Source organism: Larimichthys crocea, chromosome I (genome assembly GCF_000972845.2).
Source record: "Larimichthys crocea isolate SSNF chromosome I, L_crocea_2.0, whole genome shotgun sequence".
NCBI classification, from domain to species: Eukaryota; Metazoa; Chordata; class Actinopteri; family Sciaenidae; genus Larimichthys; species Larimichthys crocea.
This window is the reverse complement of record NC_040011.1, coordinates 41730765-41750533: the sequence shown is the minus strand read 5'-3', so window position 1 is coordinate 41750533 and position 19769 is coordinate 41730765. Positions and strand designations below refer to the sequence as shown.

Here is a 19769-nt window from a genome sequence, read left to right as displayed (position 1 = left end):
GGTGTATTTGTGTATTAAACTCACCAGAGCACTCAGGCGGGTGCGTGCATTCACAGCGTGCTTGAGAGCCAGTTTGATCATTGAAGGCAGTCTTAGAACAACAGCCTCCATGTCCTGCTCTCCTCTCATGGCACCAGCCAGCTTCCCCAGTCCGTCTACGTAGGTCCTCCAATGAGGCTGCACCTCGGCCGCTCCCCCCAGGCAGCCCTGCATCACTGCCTGACAGAAGCCTCTGCAAGCTGGCGGCCCCAGCATGCCCTGGCAGTGCGGGCAGTACCACAGGCGCAGCAGGGCCCGGCTACAGTCCCGCCCGGGCCGTAGGTGGTCGGTGGTGTTGACAACCTCAATGCCCAGGTTCAGTGCCTGCAGGAAGACTCGTGTGGCCAGAAGGGAGCGAGACAGACGGGTCATCATCAATTTGGGATAAGGGCCAAATGCTCCTGAGTCCTTCCAGGCTCCTCTTACACACTCCTCAGACAGAGAGGATACGCTGCCCGCTAGGAGGCGGCGGTACACCAGGGGGAAGAGGCGACCGTAGAGCAACGCCACCATGTGGTCCACTGAGGAGTCTGAGCCCAGGATGTACAGCGACATGTCCAGGAAGAGTTGCCCCACAGAGCTCTGGGCTCCAGCTCCAAGACCTGGGAACTCTGACTTCAGCATGGCCAGGGTGGAGTTACGGCCGTGACGCAGCACCAAGTCAAAGGCCTCTGCAAGAAAGCAAGAGAACAACACGAGACGGAGTCAGACGAGGTGAGAAGTTAGGCCACGTTTCTGATAGACGGTGCACTCAGCAGGTGATGATATGCCTCGGTAATCACCACAACTGTACCAAGCTGTCAAAAAATAGGCAGCAATTTAGCTCAAAAACATGAAAGAGTCAAACAGATGCAATTCCCTGCAAACATCCATCCCACCCTTAATGATCGCGGTAACAGAAAACTTCCCACACACAGTCTCTCTTTCACTTTTCCACAGTTTTTCTCAATCTGTTGTTTTCTCTAATGGGACTGCTCGCACTCGCATATGCACAGGAAAAACAAACACAGCGCCACGGTAATAGACGATCACTTGGAATATAAAGAGAACAAAGCATCTTTAGTAGATAAAAAAGCAAGACCTGGAGTTTGACCTTTCAATACAACTCAGGAGTGGAAGAGAGAGAGAAAAAAGTCTCCTTTAAACAAGTATATTAATCTCAATATATTAGTCAACCGGGAGAGGCATGACCATGAGGATGTCTGCAGGGAGGAAAACATACAGAAGGGAGGTGTGCGTGGCTGATGTGAGGAGGGAAAATAATCAGCGGCGTTCCGAGGCACAAAGTGAAGTCTTATCAACAAGGTGGCACAAGAAGCGAGAGCTCTATCACCGACTCGGTAGCAAAATGAATGAGGACCCAACAACAGAGGGGATTTAAAGCTCCATTACCGAACTTAGCAGGGGAGCTGAGAGTCAGTGAAATGAAGCTTTGGACAGGAGAATAGCAAAGGATGCTGAAATCCCATTTATACCGCAGCTAGTCCACTATATTACTTTGTCGAGAGTGATAACCACGACTGCTTTTGTGAGGGTGGAACCATGGGGGGAGCGCTGGTTTAGGAGACATTAGAGGAAGTTATTGTTTTTTTTGTGCTACAAAAAGTAGCCATTTCATCTTTCCTGCCTGGATGGTTTAATTTCTTTCTCTTCATGCTTCTCTGAGGTCAAATGACGCTCGTCGAGTCTATGCAGAGCTCTGGGTCCTTGGATGATGTGACAGATCTGTCTCTTTTATGTAGAATGTATAATGTGGTTTTTTTTTTGTGTGTGTGTGTGCAATTTCAGGCACACAAGGAGGTCCATATGAGACTATTATAATATCTGAGCAAAGGAAGTGAACATCACTATCCTCTCTCAGACTGCTGCCGTGCATTCCAGTTGCTGTCTGTTACATTTGACAGAAGAATTACAACAATCTTGCTTTTATTACTCAAACTAAAAGTCGGATTCGTAAGAAGAAAGGTCTGGTGTGACCAGTAGATTATGGTGACCAACAGCTTATTGCTGTGTTGCCGAGGCAGCTCTACATGTTCGGTTCAACTTTACGACTCCACGCGAGACAAGAAGAAGCGAACACCAAGAGACATTTGTTCACAGTGAGTTAATGAAGTCGAATTCAACTGCAAATAAAGTCGACACACAGATGGAAGTGCCCGTGATGGATGCAAATTAACTCTGGCTGGCGCGACTTGAGGCGAAGACTCATCCATATTAGCCGAAAATGTTTCAACTTGAGTGACAATTGTGGTGTTTATTTTGAGGGTTTATGACCCAATTTACAGAGATGACTATAAAAAGGAGAAAATAACAGGAAGTAACGGATGCTCTGTTAATCTACGCTGCCTCACAAACACACGAAACACGACCAGTGCGCACAGTTAATAACACACCTTAGACTAAATTCACTTATTTGAGTCACTAGTGCACACAAAACATATTTTTAATACTGGCTTTTACTTGAGCTACATTTATTTATTTGTCTATTTATAAAATGTAATGTGTTATTTTTACATTCTCCGCTCATTTATATGTTTTAATGTCCTTCAGACCTTTATTTTGGCTATTTATATATTTTATCATGATGTTTTTTCTTATTCTTTTTGGTCTATTTACACATTTTAATGGTCTTTCTTTAATTATTTTATTATTATCTATTTTATTTTATTTTTTAAACCTGCCTCTGGTGTTTCCTCACAAAATAATGAGATGGAGCCTCCTTTAGTTTGTCTTGTGCTTTTGTTTATGATGGGGTTGGATGGAGGGTCGAGAGGTTATTGTCTGCTATACAAATGAAAATCTGACTGATTGATAGTTACAGTAGTTTAGTTATTAATATTCTGATTTTGTTTGCACTCCATACCTTCAACATAAAAGATATCATGTCTGAGTTTTGAGGCATTTCAGACTGAAACTATATAAAACTTATGACTCGAGAGAATCTTAAAATTCAACACACTGCTATCCTGTAATTCCTGTAAAGTTACACTGTCGTGCTTCAAGCAAGCCATTTATTCCCAAACTGCCTCGGTTGTAAACATTGGCAGGCTGTGGTTGTAAATTTGAATGTGTGTGTGTGTGTGTGTGTGTGTGTGTGTGTGAAAGTGAAACAGGGTGGAAAACAGCATGCGTGCTCAGCGATACAGTTTCTGGGTGAATAAAGGTTACGAAAAACATTTGAGGATATTCGGGTGAGTGTGAGAGGATGCTCTGGAGCAGCGCACATCTGTTTAGATTTTTAGGCTGTGGCTGTCCTGCTGCGTCTGCGGAGCACTTCCCTCTGTGATCAATGAGCAGACAGATGTGCAGATTGCCAGCCGAGACAAGGAGACAGACTGGGAGGAGGTGAGACACACCCACACACAGAGAAAAACACTCATACAGAGAGGAATAAAAGTCTTCTATTCCTGGTAATACGAAAAAACAAAGCTTCTTGTATTTGGTTACTGATTGAAAAGTGAAGGCGCTGACAAAGATGCACACCCACCTCAAAGCTATTTGCCTCTCCCTTCCTTGGTTTCTATGAAAGCCTCTTAAATCAAACCCTGTAATTTAGCTGCTACCTGTAGTATCTCTTACACCACAAAGAGGAGAGCCACTTTGTAATGGTAAGAGAAAGACTAGAGGGCTCTTCATAAATGCAATTCAATGGCTCTAAGTAGCCGGGGTCAGGGTAAGAACCATTGCGAGCCCATTTCCTGCGCATGCTGCTCGAACTCTTTCATCAGTGAAAGCCTGTGCGGGATCAGGTATCCTCTAATGGAGGGGTGAGGGGCTGTATGTCAGGGACCTGTGACACTCTGGATACAACTGTAGGAGGTCAAGAGTACACATTACCAGGGCAGGAGGCTGCGGGAACATATTGGGTCATGCTTAAAATTAGCTGTAGCATTTATTTTGTCAGGGGGCAGAAGGCTGGCTGAGAGAGTGAAGGCTTTTTACAGACTGATCAGCAGCACAAGACAGAGAGAGGGGGAATGACTCTGCCTCTGCACTCCTCTAGCACCTATTTCACCGGCCAGATAATGTTTACTCCAAGGATTTCAGGCCTCTTAGCTTCCCTGGGCATTAAAACATAGATATCCACTAAATCATCATGCTATACTGTCACATTGTCATTGAGGAGACCGTAAATCTGCAGGCTTTATTATAACTTCTACTTTCTTTGCGTATCATGCCATTAATCAAAGCCTCCCAATTAAATTGTGATCAAGCGCTGCATATTTCAGGTGGCCTAAAGTTTAAAAGAAAACTAATAAATCTGTGTCACACGGAGGTCACTTATTTCTGACACCTAAAAAGCTCTAAGTGACTCCAGCTCCGACACAAAGCAGGCTTTTCAGATAATCTATGAACGGCCTGTCAAAAGAACATATTTGATGTCCAAGAGGCCGTCAGTCTGGGTGTTACATAAGTCAGCTTCTGAGGCTCATAACACGCCAGACTGACTGACTGACTGACCGACCGCTGACACACTGCGAAGGCAGACATGCACCACACGGCCTCATCAATCAGCGGCCCATACACCTATTATCCCCCCGGAGAGGAAAACATCAATAAATTACCCAGCCAATGAGACTAATCCATTTGGCTGATGGAGTGTCACCTCTAGCCGCCACAGAGACGAATGGAGAAGCCGCTGCCACCTGTACCCGGTGACAAAACAGTACCTGTCCAGGACGCAGAGAGAGGACTGGCAGGAGGGCTGGAGAGCCATTTATAAAGACGCATGCCAGCACTCTGTGTGCGAGAGGGGGGGGAGGCTTGGACCTCCAAAGTGTTGAAAAGAGACTTTTTTAATTGTGCAATTTAGACTTTGTCAAGCTTTCATTTCATGTATCTGCAGTAGTTAAGTTCTTACACTGAGCATTCTGACATTTGCACAGACCGACAGTCTGCACAAACCTCCGAGCAGACTTTGCATTCGGTTATGATTTCATGAGTCTTCAACAAAAGCAGCATCTGCTCATTGACTGTAAACAATATGTTGTTTTCCCAGACACATTTCACTCCCCCACAGAGCAACCTGTCCCAGGTAACCTGAGATCAGCTCCACCTGATGAGCTGCTCTTGCGGGACCAGTGTGTCTGAGTCCGGGTGCCCTAGGCTTACGGGACGACGGCGGTGGAGGCGAAGCAGGGTAGGGGGGGGGGGGTTGGGAGGCGGGGTGGGTTGATTCCAGGAACAAAGCAGACAGGATGCTGGTAAGGCCCAGATAGCATCACCAGCAGACCATGAGGGCCAATGGACAGCGGGGCAGAAATGAGACATGTATTAGGTTACTCCATCTGTTAGAGAGAGCGCGCTGTCTCACACACAAACACACACATGCACGCTGACGTACACAATGCAATCACACAGTGCACAGCAGAGGCCAGGTGGTGACAGTGTGGATGAACATTTGGCATACCATAGTAGGAGGGCAAGGTGTGAGTCAGGTGTAAGGACTAGAGCTACATACACTCACATACACACACACAGAATTTTCTTTTAATTCATTTATCAGCCTTCCCAGGAGCTTCTGGAAAATGTTTCCCCACAGCTAGACAAAATAAAGAAACAATGAACATTCATTCTCCGGCATTATACCTGTCATCTGCTCCACATGAACAAATTAACTAAAGAGTCAAAGTGTCGGACGAACTTTGAAAAATCTCAACACTTAATGACTTGATTTATTTGGAATTAATTCAGGTTTTTTTAATTAAATAATTGCACAAAAAATAATGACAGATTGAAAAACGTCTGCATGATTTTACAGAAGCCCTAAGCGGTCATGCATTCAAACGTTTTATTTATTGAGTTTTCTCATGATGACGACAATCAAATGTGATAGACCTGAGATTTCCACGTCGTGGATGTGATGCACTGATCTATAAGCTCCGTCGCTACATGATATGATGCTTCCTGCAATGATTTGATATCCTTTGGATTCCTCGAGATCTCGTATTAATTATGTCGTTATCCCGGTGTTATAACAGTAGCGTAGTTCCCTTGGGGAACAGAGCAGGTTAGCGTTAGGTGTTTGTTTAAAAAGAAATATACAGTGTATGTCGCAGCACACGATTAAATAAAAGGCTGCAGTGTCTTCTAGAGAGCTCCTCTGTGTCTCTTCGCAGCTATGGGAAGTGAAAGGGGGTTAACCCCGAAAGTCGGGACGTCATCTCCCCTGTGGTGTCCCATTACCTCGAGAAAACAAATTAAATTAACTCATTATAACAAGAAAACAGAGGAAATAAAATGTTTGAATGCATGACCGCTTAGGGCTTCTGCATGTGTTCATAGCTGTGTCCATGATTTACATCAGTTTTAGTTCAGGCAAGATTGTGTAAACCATTTTATTTGGAGGTAAAATACCAACAATGTTGATAATAATCTTTCACTGCAGAGGAAAAACTGTGTGTTCACAAAAAGACAGCAGGTTGTACAAAGAGTTATAACTGCTCGGGTGATAATTTTGCTGCTTGTGTCTTCTTCCACATTAGTTTGATTAACCGGTTTGTTTGTTCAAAACCTGTTCTATCATCTGTCTGCTCGTTTTTCTTTCCCTGTAGGACTTCTCTCCAGCAATGTCGCCATGTAATTACCACTGACAGTATAAGGAATGGACGTCGTATCTGTGACGTCACCTGCAGGTTTCTGAAGAGCTGTTTTGAAGCTCTGGTTGCTGCCATGTTGGCATTCCTTCTTCTTCCACCTCCCAGCTAATTTATTAATTGGCAAAGATCTGAAGCAGGCTGAATGAAGCCTGGGTGCTCAAACAAGCCATCTGTAACTGCAATCAAAGCGGCCACACTGTTAATCCTGCATAACTTTAAGCCTTAATATAATCTGAACAGGTGAGTTGTATATAAATTCACCCTCAGTACAGTTGTCATGAACGGGGAAATTAGCTATAGAGACCAAAACAGTTTTTTCTACCAGGCTGTAAACATGTTTATTTCTGCTGTGAAGTCATTTTAACATGGGGACTTATGGAGACTGACTCACATCTGTAGCCAGCCTCAAGTGGACGTTTGAGGAACTGCAATTTTTGGCACTTCTGCATTAGCTTCACTTCACAGAGGTTGCTGCTTGGTTATTACCACCAAAAACTATTAAAACTGCTATTAAATCAGAATTAACCTTCATATTTCTAAGGATACTTTCATAAAAAGCCACAAACATCCAACTAACTTTTGGTATTTGCTGAGTGGCGAGGCAGAGGTCTGATGCTTGTGCTCGCAATTGTTGATTGGCACCAGCATCTTTATTCATGCAGCAAAATCACTGGCTCAGTCATCAGCTGTTTGGCTACCAGCTGACTCAGAACGTCCAGTCGTATTTACACGGGTGAACGGTGCGACCACTATAACCTGACACTTTGACTCTGCCGATATGCTCATGCCAGCCAGTGCTGTTTGTTACTGCAGCTCGCTCCATCACCCCAATCCTCCATCCTCCATCCTCCATCTGTGTATCTGTATGCTTTTGGTATTGCTAAATTAAATATGATCCAATGTTTATGTGATTATTACGGGAGCAAATACCTTTACAGAAGTGTCTCTGTGCATTCATTATGAATACTTGTAGGTTTTAGAGAAGAATCCTCATAATCTATATTTTATTTTAACTTAATTTCTTGCAAAAATAAGCCCAAAAACAACAAGCCACATCCAAAATTCCTGTCTTCTTATAAGTTATTAGAAGACAGGAAGCACACAGACCAATACTTTTGCTCCCTCCTGATACAGAATATGGCAGACTGCTTCCCCTGCCTCCATATTTCTGTCTTTCACCATTGACTCCATTGATCTCTGGCTGCTGCAGTCCTCGCAGAGGTCAAAGTTGAGTCTCGCTCTATATCAGAGCGGCAAACAGGCGCTGACGGAGGACAGGCTGTACAACAGAATAGAGGACACAGTGAGGTGGGAAGGACGCGAGGGCAAAAGTGAACGGGAAAAACACAGCAGAGAGCTGGAGGGGTGGAGGAGAAGAAGGGGGAGGAGGTATAGGAGGAGCAGGGGGGGGTTTGGTGAATAGTGCCAGAACGTGTGGAGAGAAACATTCAGCGAAGGCAGGCTTTGAAGCTGCATTCAAAGGCAGCTGGACTCATACAGTGCCAGAGAGTGTGAGACACATCGCACACCTCTCGCCAAAACTCAGCCACGGGTGAGAGAGACCTGACACCCCAATCAAACGCTCGCCTCGCAGACAAATACACATACAGCAGATGCATCTTTCGGACTCAGAGGAATGCTACCACTCAGAAGTGAAAGGCTATTCCAATAATGGATTCATTCCCAGCACACAGAGCGAGACGGAGAGACAGGACACACAAATACAAACCACCACACACACACACAGAGACACACACTCAAACACACCCACAGCTCTTGTTGCTCTCCGGGGTTGTGATTTGAGGACGTGGATAAAAAGCCTGCAGCCCCATCCAGAGTGGAGACAGGTCGAGCAGCGATGAGAGAGGTCATGACAAACACAGCTTGAGTACTCCACTCCAAATCAAGTCTCCAGGCTCTATTAATCCAATATGCATCTCTAAGTAGATCCTGTGGTTCAAGATAAATACACTCCCACTCATTCACCCCGAGTCCATCTTTCATGCTCGCAACGCATCACGCCCATGCACCCGGCTTTAATTCGGCACAGTTTGCTTTCAGACAGAAACGTACAGAAACATGATGCAGGAGAAAATATTTGCATTGCCATTTTGTTAAACGCTAACGAGCGATGAGATTCTTTCCTTTTTTGAAGTCGGCGCTTTTTTTAATACATAAAAGAGCAACGAACTGAGCCGGAGTGAACTTATAAAGGAAAGCAGTGAGGGGATACGGAGTTGTTTTTGAAGTTCTTGAAACAGATGGGTGCACAGTGTGAGATGGAGGGAGAAGCAAGGAGTGTGAGGAGATGGAGAGAGGAAGAGATGGATGAACAGTGAGGGTGCAGGAGGGACGGCTGGACGGCTGGCTGCTGCCTTAATTGTGAACGCGGAGATACAAGACAAAGAAGTTTCAGCGCGTTGGAAAAACTGTTAAAAGTATCGAGAGACTCCGCCGCCTCGGGGTGTAGCTTGACCTCAGAATATTAGAGGTTAATGTTAAAACAAGTTACACTCATTAAGTTACACTCTGCCGCCTTGATGTTTGTGTGTGTGTGTGTGTGTGCATGGCTGAGCTGAGAACCCTACCTACTTTCCTAATTAATACAAGCTGAATTTAATAAAAGATAAGAAAGGCCAGTGCCTTGCTGTTTTAATAATTAATTCTGAGTTATAACAGCTTCTCTTTTCTTTAAAATGATACACAGCGTGTGAGATGTGCTGTGATATAGTCGCGCTGCAAGATTACTTGAAGATGACTTACCCTTGTCATGAGATCAAATGGACTGTGAGTGTGTGTGTGTGTGTGTGTGTGTGTGTGATTGTGTTTGTAATTGACTGCCTGCACCCATGAGGGTTGAAGGACATCATTGACAGTTTCATTACAGAGCTGCAGAGTGCAGCGTAAGGGCTACAGTGTTTACTGTACCTCTGACAATGTGGGTTCAAATACGACCCAAAACACTGAGTCGGTGTGTGTGTGTGTGTGTGTGTGTGTGTGTGATGGACCAGAGTTCTGTAACTTCTCTCCAATTTGACAAAGCAGTTTCGGGAGGGGAGGGGTCTTAACTTTGTGAAAAGGAAGGCTGGCCTCGGGGAGAAGAAACATGCCAAAAGACTTTGATGTGGAACATGAAAATGTGGAGCTTTTTCCACCAGCAGCGGTTTAAAAGAAGTGTTGGAGGAAGAAAAATTTCTAGCTGAGCTTTTTTTTTTATGGCTGGCAGAAAGTTTAACCTTAACAGGCTTTAAAATAATAATCATTTGGACCCAGCAGTTCAGCAACAGGCTGCAAAACTGCAGCTCGCAGGTTATCGTAGCCGCCACTGAGGAGGGGCTGAAATGCATGGTCAGGAGGGCGTACAGGGCCGGACAGAGGAGGAGGAAAAAAGATCAGCAGGAAATAAGTGAAATAGCCAGAGGCTGCTAAACAGAGGAGGCAGGAATTGATTTATGCTGATTTAACAACAGCGCTTGACAGATCGACTGAGAGACACTCAGTAAAAAACTGGGAAAGTTATCAGAGTAAAGAGCTTTGGAGTCAAAGGAGGCAGCTGTCTGGGAAACAAAAGAAATTTTTTGGGAAATGGCAACAAGTTGAAGAGCGGAAGACAGCTCGCAAAGCCAGACTTCAGAAGATGACAGAGAATGAATCAGTGTACGACTGCTTAAAGAATAAACGGGAAGAATCCCTGATCGCGCCGACGACCACAAAGGAAGGAACAAAGCAGCGGGATGAGCTAACATAACATCTTGCGAGGCTCATTTAATATTTATAAAATGGCTCATCACGCCCTCCTCTCCGTGAGACGTATTAAGTGAACACACACTCTCGATAGAGTTAACAACGTTCACCCTCTTTGGTTCACATGGCAGTATCCCTGCAGATGTAAACCTCTTCTGTTGTAGCTGACAGCCCATCAGCCAGCTACCGCCTTCTTTCATGATCACACAGTCGTATGCGCTTTGTACTTTTTCCCTGTTACGTGCTGTAATCTTGTATCTTTTAACCCTTTGTATCAGGACTGTCATGACCTGGCTCTGAGAGTCACGGCGAAAAGGGAACCCACACCATGTACATTTGTTTAAACAATACTTTATTAAATCCAATTAAACCAAAATTAAGCCATTATGAAGGATTTTAAGTTATGGAGTGTGTAGAAGCAGTGGTATCAGTGATGTAGGGTGTGCATGAGTGAGAAGTGTGAGTGTGCAAGTGTTGATAGTGTGAAACAAAAGCAAAGGACAACCTAAAGCATCAAACTAAACCGAGCCTGACTGGGGACAGAGGAGCCCAGAATGGGGCAAAGCCGGAGAGAGATCACCTGGCTGCAGTGGCATAAATGCTCTAATCCAAAGTAACATAATAGAAATGCCACATAGGGCATCACAGGACTTTTTTAACATTTAGATACCGTGGTGCAACAGTAAATTCTAGTGTGAATGCAATGCAAAAGAAGAAAATAATCTTGCACAGTGTGCAAACTAAACTCACACTGAGACAACATAGCAGCACAGAAGCTTAATTCAGATGTGAAAATGATGTTTCTCAGGAGTATTTCTGTACTCACAGCATCAGTGGAACAGAGGCCAGGAGCACTTACATGGATGAAAGTTTAGGTTTAAAGACAGGAAACGATGAGATACTATTAAACTTTGTTTTGCTCTGGGAATCTGTCAGTGACCAACAGAAAGTGAAAAATAATCTCAACGTGACACGCAACAAGTGTTCTTTAGCCTTCAAACATCCCACACAGGCAACCTTGAAAGCGAGAAAGTCAGGCTTTAGTTCAGCTGTGGAAGAGAAAACCGTGAAAGAAGCAAAAGAGCAGAAGAGGCGCAAACAACGTGCCAACGGATTTGTCAAAGGTGTCATAATGTTCTCTAATCCCGGCTTTAACCTTTTTATTTTTATGTTACAGAACATTAGTGCCTGACTCTAGAAAACATCTCGTACATCCGGAGGAGCCACTGTACTGCAAGAAACTACAGTTCTCTACAGTTCAAATGTAAAAAAAAAACGAAATCTTAAATCTTAAAATGTTACGGGTGCTTCGTGAAACTAAATATTTATCCAACATGCAACTTCACACTTCAGAGGAGGCATTAAAATGAAAGCTTGATGAAGAGATCCAGATCTATCTGCGGTCTTCCTCGGGTGGTCAGACTGTGTGACTGCGCTGCACTGTTGGTCACTTCTGTTCTTCATGCTCTGCTCCATCTGTTGCCTCCTAACATGTCCAGTGATTTATATAAAAACAGTGGAGGGGCTGAGTTTTAGCAATGCATCTTCAGCTACAGAGCCACAACAACACTCGGTATGTTTGTTTTCCACTCCAACACAGACTTCAGTCTTTTTATCGCTTAAAAAAAGACGAAGATGCCACCAATTGTAGCTTCTGTTGTCCAATATCCTTACTCAGTGTGAAAATATTGGCAAAGGTATTTGTGCAAACTGTGTGGGGACTGTTCTCCCACGTAATGTCTCACAAGATCAGACAGCCTTCATCAAGAGGGATATTATTCACTCTACAGTGTTCACATTATTACAAACATTTGGCTTTAGTAATAGGTTCTGAGCATGGATTCGCCTTGTGTAATCTTCCCCTGAAGCGTACATCTGCACCGACAACACAAGATCAAATGCTTGGCTGTTCCCTGGCTCATCTTCTTTTCACACTGTGACTGCATCTAAGATCTCATCTGCTTTTTATGCTACTGAAGGTGCAAGAACACAATATAGGGTGACCTTATACGCAGACGATGTTTTACTTTATGTGGCAGATCGGGCTGTAAGTGTTTCTCTATATTCTGGGAAAGTTTGGCTCCATTTCAGAACACAATCTTCACATTCGTTGCAAAGCAAATGCTTCCCTGCCAACCCCTTTGCAATAGAAATCCAGTAAGCTAATACACCCTTCAATATAGCTAAATCCAAGGTCAAATACCTCAGAGTTAACGGAACTGATATGGCATATGCATCTCTATTAGCTCATCACAGAATATTACTATGAATGGAAGTCCCCAAATGCCCCATCGTCCTCTTTAAGATCTGGCTTTAAGATCTGGATCTTCTTAATCTTGAGAAGATAAAATTCACTCTCAGGGGCTCTGTAGACGGTTTCTGTAAGAAATGGTAATGCATGATAGATTACTTTAGCAACCTTTGAACGCACAGCCTGAATAAAAGAGGAATATTATGTATCTCTACAATATTTGTTTTCAGTTTCATGCACTGCTACTAAATTCTTATTTTCTACCTTATGAACCAATTTCATTGTGTGTTCTTCTCTATAAACTTTTGATCTAGGGGCAGGAGGGGATGAAAGAAAAATTGAGGGACAATATTGCTATAGTTGTTCATTGCATGACTTGCATTTGTTGTTGTATTTGTTATGCATGCCTCTAAGTTTCATTTGTGAACAGATGTAACTTTAAACACACTTTAGCTGGGTTTCTAAGCCATAATGCACAACAGATAATGCACAACCACGGATCAGGACCAATTAAAAAAAGCACATTATAAATATGGCAGTACAGTCTATCAATGCAAATATGGTTCGAACTTTTTATATTTAATTCAACTGCAGTTACTACCTTTACAAACTTCACATGTAATTGTGGTTATAACTGCAACTGTGAAGCTAAAATCAACACTTTTGCTGCCACCGCCACAAATGTGGCCTCAGTTGCTCATGGCATTTTGTTGGACATGATGCAACAAACTATTTATTTTCCACGACTGTTTCACTACACGGCATTAAAATATTGACACGGCTCCATCCGTAGTAAATGAATTAATCAACGCCTACTCCTCCTACAAGCACACCGGGTGTCCTGAGATTTTGGGATTATGTCAGTTTAAGAAACAAAAGAGGGAAACAATTAATCTCTTAACCAAAGATGTGAAGGAGGAATCCTGTCTCAGACAGACAGAAATCACTTCCTGCCCATAATCCCCTTTAATCTGGAAGCAAATACTTCCTTAAGCACGATGGCACAGTGGTTGGCAAATTATAATGAGCTGGCAAATTTACCTTGATGTGGTAGTACAAGCATCTCTGCATTTTTTAAAAACACACGAGCATGATTGGCACCAAATTCAATCAGCAAAACAACAGAGCAGAGAACTGCATGTAATATTTCGACATCTGAAAAGCAGATTTGGCTTAGCACCACCGGGCACAAACATCATTTCGAGCAACAAACATCAAAATCTGGTTAAAGCCTTTTAACAGGACATTCAAATGTGCTTCGCTGCTGTAATTTACCGCAACATTGCATCCCCCTGAAAATTGTCATTACAGTGCGTGGTATAATCTCCCTTTTAAATTCAACAAGGTGATGAAGGAATTCATTTGGAAAGACATCTGGGGAAATTTTTATTTTACAACTATGGGCAGCAGAGAGGATTAGAAAACAAAAGTAAACCTCAGACAACAACAGCAGCAACAGTGAGACATATACTGGGACTGCAGACTGAAACGTGGTGGTGAATTTAATTCACAGAGCTCACATTGTCAGGAAATAACTACACAAAATATGGAAGCAATATTACTACTACTACACCTACTACACCTTTTCTTCAAATAGGCATTTTTGGAAACACCGTTATTGTGTATTTACTCTAATATTGAACTGTAAAGCAAGCCGCGAACGTCATAATCACAATCACCTCATATCTGTCAGTTAGCAGGCTTTGTTTGGTTGTTAACGGGACAATAACATAATTAGTGATGGCATCACTATCTGACATTATGGGTTCTAGACAGATGGATCAACTGTAGAAACACAGAAATTAATCTAAAGTCGCCCATTTTATGTTTCTGCTCATGTATGAATTAAATAAATAAGACACAACATGTAGAACATGCAGAACTTTGGACGTACTTGTAGCTGCTGATCAGTCAGTTATACAGTTTTTCATTTAATAATTTTGAGTAAAAGAAGAAAAAAAATAGTTTTTATTAACAGACACGTGATCCAGATCCAGTGTTACTGTGTTGCAGAGGGTTGGGTGACAGAGCACCTGGCAGGATGATGTTAAGTTATGATGCTGTGTAATAACTAGGGATGGGAATTGATAAGATTTTTACGATCCCGATTCCATTATAGATTCTGCTCAATGATTCGATTCTTTATCGATTCTCATTTGGGGAAAAAAGGAGAACAGTGTGATCAGCATCAACTTTGTTTAGTTAGATGTAAAACGACCTTACAAAACCAACAGCAAGGTCAAAAGAGGCCCACAGCCTGGATAATAGTAACGATGTGTAACTACCTTCATAGTAACCGCAGAGGTGCTCATAGCCTTGAGATTCATCTCCAGTCCGAAGCGTGTCAAAAACATGATATTCATTTAAAAATATTGCATGTTGTGTGCGCAAATGTTTCTGCATGTTCGTCGTGTTCCCTCCCGACGCTGTTATCTCCACTTTGCAATGATTGCAAGTCGCCCTGTTTCCATCTTTTTTGGTAAAATGCAGCCAAACACTGGAGCCTTTGAACAGAGTGGGTGACATTGTTTACTACTGATTGCACTGCACGTGCCAAACTTGCGTAAGTTATATGGCGTAATTAATCGTGCTTGCTGGAATCGAGCATGTGTAACTTCTTGCGGAAGTTATGTGTTGAATTCGTGCTTTCTGGAATTGATAAGAGAATTTTTAGATAAACTGCCAAACGATTCCATGGAATTGAAACACAAGGAAGAGAACCGGTTCTTGTTGAGAACCTGTTCTCGATTCCCATCCCTAGTAATAATGTTATGGAGACTGACAGCTTGAAGTTTCCTTTCTCCTTGAGTTAACGCAGCCAACAAGCTATGCAAAGTTATGTGTTTATGAGTCCACATGATAGAAATGTGATAGTTTAATGTTACTTTTGTTTCAGTGAATGTCTAATTAAGGAGACTGTGCAAGATATTTTGTTTGTGAGATGTGTCTTTAATGGTTATTCTCTATGATAATGCTTTATATCACATGACGGTCATTTTATGATCTGTATATTTTATGTTCTGTAGTTCTCGGAGCATGATTGACCACACCGATGTGCAAATAAATGCTACAAGGAATGGCTTGTGTTTGTGATTGAAACTGGAGGAGAGCTAGAGTACTTAACACGAGTAAGAAAGTGAGCACAGAGTAAAAATATTGAACTGTTCAAAAACAAAGTGCCTCGTAGTTAACAGAAATAAAAGCAGCAGCAGGATCAGAGAGGTAAAATAATTACAATTAAACCGAAAGAAATTATGGGGCGGCATGTTTTCCTCATCAGACTTTTGCCTTCAGGAGGCTGCGAGAGTCTTGATCAGGGGTTACATCATCGCTGCTGCTCTGCTCCTCTTGCCGCTGTGTGCACTGTTGATTGGTAGGAAGCGTTATGTAAATAAGCATCCACCACTTCCTTTCAATAATGTGTGACTTTGCATGGAGTAGCACTGGATTTTTTTATTTATTTATTCTTTTCCTTGTGTGTCTGCTCTTGTTTTTCTTTCCTTTGAGGCGATCATACAAAAAAAATGAATCCTGGAAACTGCAATAATGATTCTCTTTTCCACAGCTGGCCTGAGAGTGCACCACCTCCTCCTCCTCCTCTTCCTCCTCTTCTTCTTCTTCTGTCAGATCACTGCAATACAGGTTGTTTTTTTTTTGTTTGTTTGCTCATACAGATGAGTTTCTGCGCTCTGTTGACTTCACTGAGTTTGTTGGTAAACAGGCTCCTAATTAAACAATGCTGCTGAGGAGTACGGCACTCTTCAGCCGGTGCTACTAAAAATAGTTAAGAAAGGGTATTGTACATGATGGAAGAGGGGGAAAAAAAACCTCTCAGAGCCTCTTTGTTGTTTGTGAGAGAGTCAGAGATGAAAGACAAACGCCTACGCTGCCTGAATGGTTGAGACACACCTCACCCTCTCTCCTTCCTCACCTCCTCCTCCTCCTCCTCTTCTCTCCCCTCCTCATGCCTCCTTTCTCACATCTCTCTCTCTCTCATCCCACGAGTTGAACAGGACTGCCTTGTCTGCCCTCCCTCACACGCACACTTGTTAAGGTTGATGCCGGTGTGTGCCTCAGTCACCAGAACACAGATGAGACACACAGGCGCACAAATAAGCCTCAAACAGCAAACAGACAAGTTTCTGGTTTCACGGCCGACACACTCCGCATCCACCCGCTGCACGGTTTCTCTCCTCTGTCTTCACTTTCCTTTTTGTTTCCAGTAATTAGAGCTGCTCTAACCTTCGGTGCTGCCCTCCCTTTCCCATCCCTACCCCCTCCTTTGTCCCTCCATACCTGGCCTTCATCCATCTACTGTGAAAAAGACATCTCCGGCAGAATAAAAAATGAACGTGACAATGTTTTTTTGGGGGGAAACAATGGAGAGAGTCCCAGCGCTGCGCTATGTTAGGTTATTTATCTCCAGGTAAAGATGTGTCTCATTCCCTACTTTTCCTCCTCCCTTCCTAATCCCACTCCCACAGCCCTCGGTGCTCCTCTCCAGCCACCCCTCCTCCTCCTCCTCCTCCCCTGAGAATCACCTCGGAAATCCATACATTACAATCTGGACTTGTGGAACCAGCAAAACGGCAACTCTTTTAATTTTTAATCAGGGCCTCGGTCAGTTGGGATCTGGCTTTTTCCACTCCCCTTCTCCCACCACCTTTCTCTCACCTTCACTTCTACCCACTACGTCGCTCTCTCTCTCTCTCTCTCTCTCTCTCTCTCTTCTCTTTTTTACTCTAACCCGCCCACGCACCCCATCCCTCGTGTCTCTCTCCCTTCCCAAAGTCACGGTGATGAATGGGTGAGCGCTGCCATCTCTGTGCCCACCAGCGAGAGGCAGAGGCCGGCTAACGCGGCTCAGACGCTCTCGGGGATCACAGGCAGGGAGGAGAGTAATTAATCCAGTAGGATGGGGAGGCAGGGTTGCAGGACATACTGTGAGCTTCAGGACACAGTGTGCATGTGTGCATATGTGTGTGTGTGTGTGTGTGTCACAGTGTGCATGTGTGCATATGTGTGTGTGTGTGTGTGTGTGTGTGTATGTGTGCACATGTGTGTGTGTGTGTGTATGCGTGCATATGTGTGTGTGTTAAAGTACAGGATAGAAACACTAGACAGAGTTTTTTTATATGCGCCAAACTGGGGGTGATGTGTTCAGAGCACAAGGTTAGGCTAGTGTGTGTGTACCTCAGTGTGTGTGTGTGTGTGTGTGTAAGTGTGTGTGTGTGGGTAGATGAGCTCCTTAAATAAACACCACTTGGGTACAGACAGGAGCAGCCAGAGGCAGCACATACAAGACTGTCCTTGAACTCCAGGGTCAAACACACTAAAACAGCCGTGCACACACACACACACACACATATGTCCACAATGAATACCAACATAAGCGAGGATGGCGAACAAGGCTCTTTTAAAATTGCGATGGAGGCGGGAGCCATTATTTCAGCTCCTTTGTTGGAGTAAATGCATTGTCGGCGTCGTTACTCGGAATAATCAGTAAGCTCTAATTGTCTGCGGACGGCAGGGAAGACTCGGCTTCCGAATTAAATTGCATTCACCTTGGTAAGTTGTCTCCCCGACAACTATGAGGTAAATGAAAGATGTGAGGGAGTTGGATGTATAAACAGGTGTGTTCTCCATCAAAGCTCTATGTTAATTGGGCCAATCCATTACCCACTTTGACGTGCTTAATGTTTCGGGGGATGACCGATTAGTGCAGCGTGGAGCGCCGTACACAAGCGCCTGGCTGGTTTCCTCTGGTCCGTGACGTCTAACCAGAGGCTACAGCTCCATGCATCATTAGTCCTGGCCTAGCCAGCATACCAATCAACCTGTCCCTATAGCTTAATAGGATAACTGAGGGGGAGATGGAGGAAATGGCTTCAGTGCTGTAGAGCTCCTCTGAGTGTGTGGTCTGCCGGGGTTTTTTTGTGTTCGTGTATTAATGGACAAGGCCGGAGCAATTATGGCACAAATGAAGCTAGAAAGGAAAAATGTGTTAACCTTTTCCGGGACTGAATGGAACATAGCTGAGAAATATTGGATTTTCGGAGCAAACATGAAAACACATGGAGAGTGTGTGAGTGCACATAGAGAGAGAGAGAGAGAGAGAGAGGGAGGGAGGGAGGAACGGGCAGCGTAGGTCTTGTGGAAAGAGGAAATTGTGTTTCGGATGCCTCAGGATGAGCTTTCATCTGTTTCTGCTGCACAGCAGACGAGCAGATGAGTGCAACACTGAGAGGTGCAACACTTTTATTTAAAGTTGAGAAAAAAAAATGAAAGACCTAGAGTTGCTGAGTGGTGCTTTAGGCTAAATGCTCACGTGCTTACAATGACAAAGCAAACGCTGTGTTTAGAAAGCATAATGTTGACGATCCTGACACGCCAGCGTGCTCGCTTTTACTAATTAGTGCTGAATACAAAGGCTGACGGGTATTATCAAGAAAATGATTGAAACTGGCCTGGTGTTAGATGAATTCAGGGATCAACAAAGTTATTACAATGCATGCTGAGGGGAACATGAGTAAATTTCATGGCAGTCCATCTAATACCTGTTTAGATATCACCGTCTGAGCCAAAGGGGTGGACTGTTATGGAATTTTCTATCCTTAGGTTACACGAGGTCACGTGTGGGCCTTGAGGTCCTCAGCAGTATTAGTTGTTTGGCTTTGGTTGAGAACAGTAGGTGCCAGTCTATCTCAACACTGTGGTGACCAGGGTCGAAGAGACCTATTGCTGCCTTCCTAGATATAATAGATAGCTTGTTGTTGACGTTCCAATCTCTGTAAACAGACTAGAATGTGTTGACAATAACACATCCATGGGTAAAAACATTCTCTTTCTTTCTCTATTCTGGGCGTGTAGTATTTGTGGTGTTATCTTGGGGTTTAAAGTCGATCCACCAGCACGAGTTGGTCAGTATGTGAGACCGACTCAGGCACTTCTGATGAACTTTGAGAGTGTCTCTAATTCTCCTTGGCCAAGCGTCAATAAATAATACAGCATAAGACACCAGAGGCTGCTGAACACTTTCCTGACCTCACCATTGAGCTTTGACTTCAGCAATTTCTCCACAACATGGACCAATGACAGTATAAAGAATGAGCATGAGTGACGTCACCCGGAGCATC

The 19769-nt window shown here is 43.7% G+C and overlaps 1 protein-coding gene across 2 annotated transcripts in view; it reads right to left on the bottom strand.

Moving 5' to 3' along the window:
• The window catches only part of gpc3 (glypican 3), a 99700-nt gene that overhangs the window by 36685 nt on the left and 43246 nt on the right, over positions 1 to 19769 (bottom strand). For both annotated transcript variants that reach the window (XM_027286208.1, XM_027286213.1), the window contains exon 3: positions 25 to 710. In XM_027286208.1, coding sequence (XP_027142009.1) covers positions 25 to 710 — 686 coding nt within the window. The remainder of the gene's footprint in view (positions 1 to 24; positions 711 to 19769) is intronic.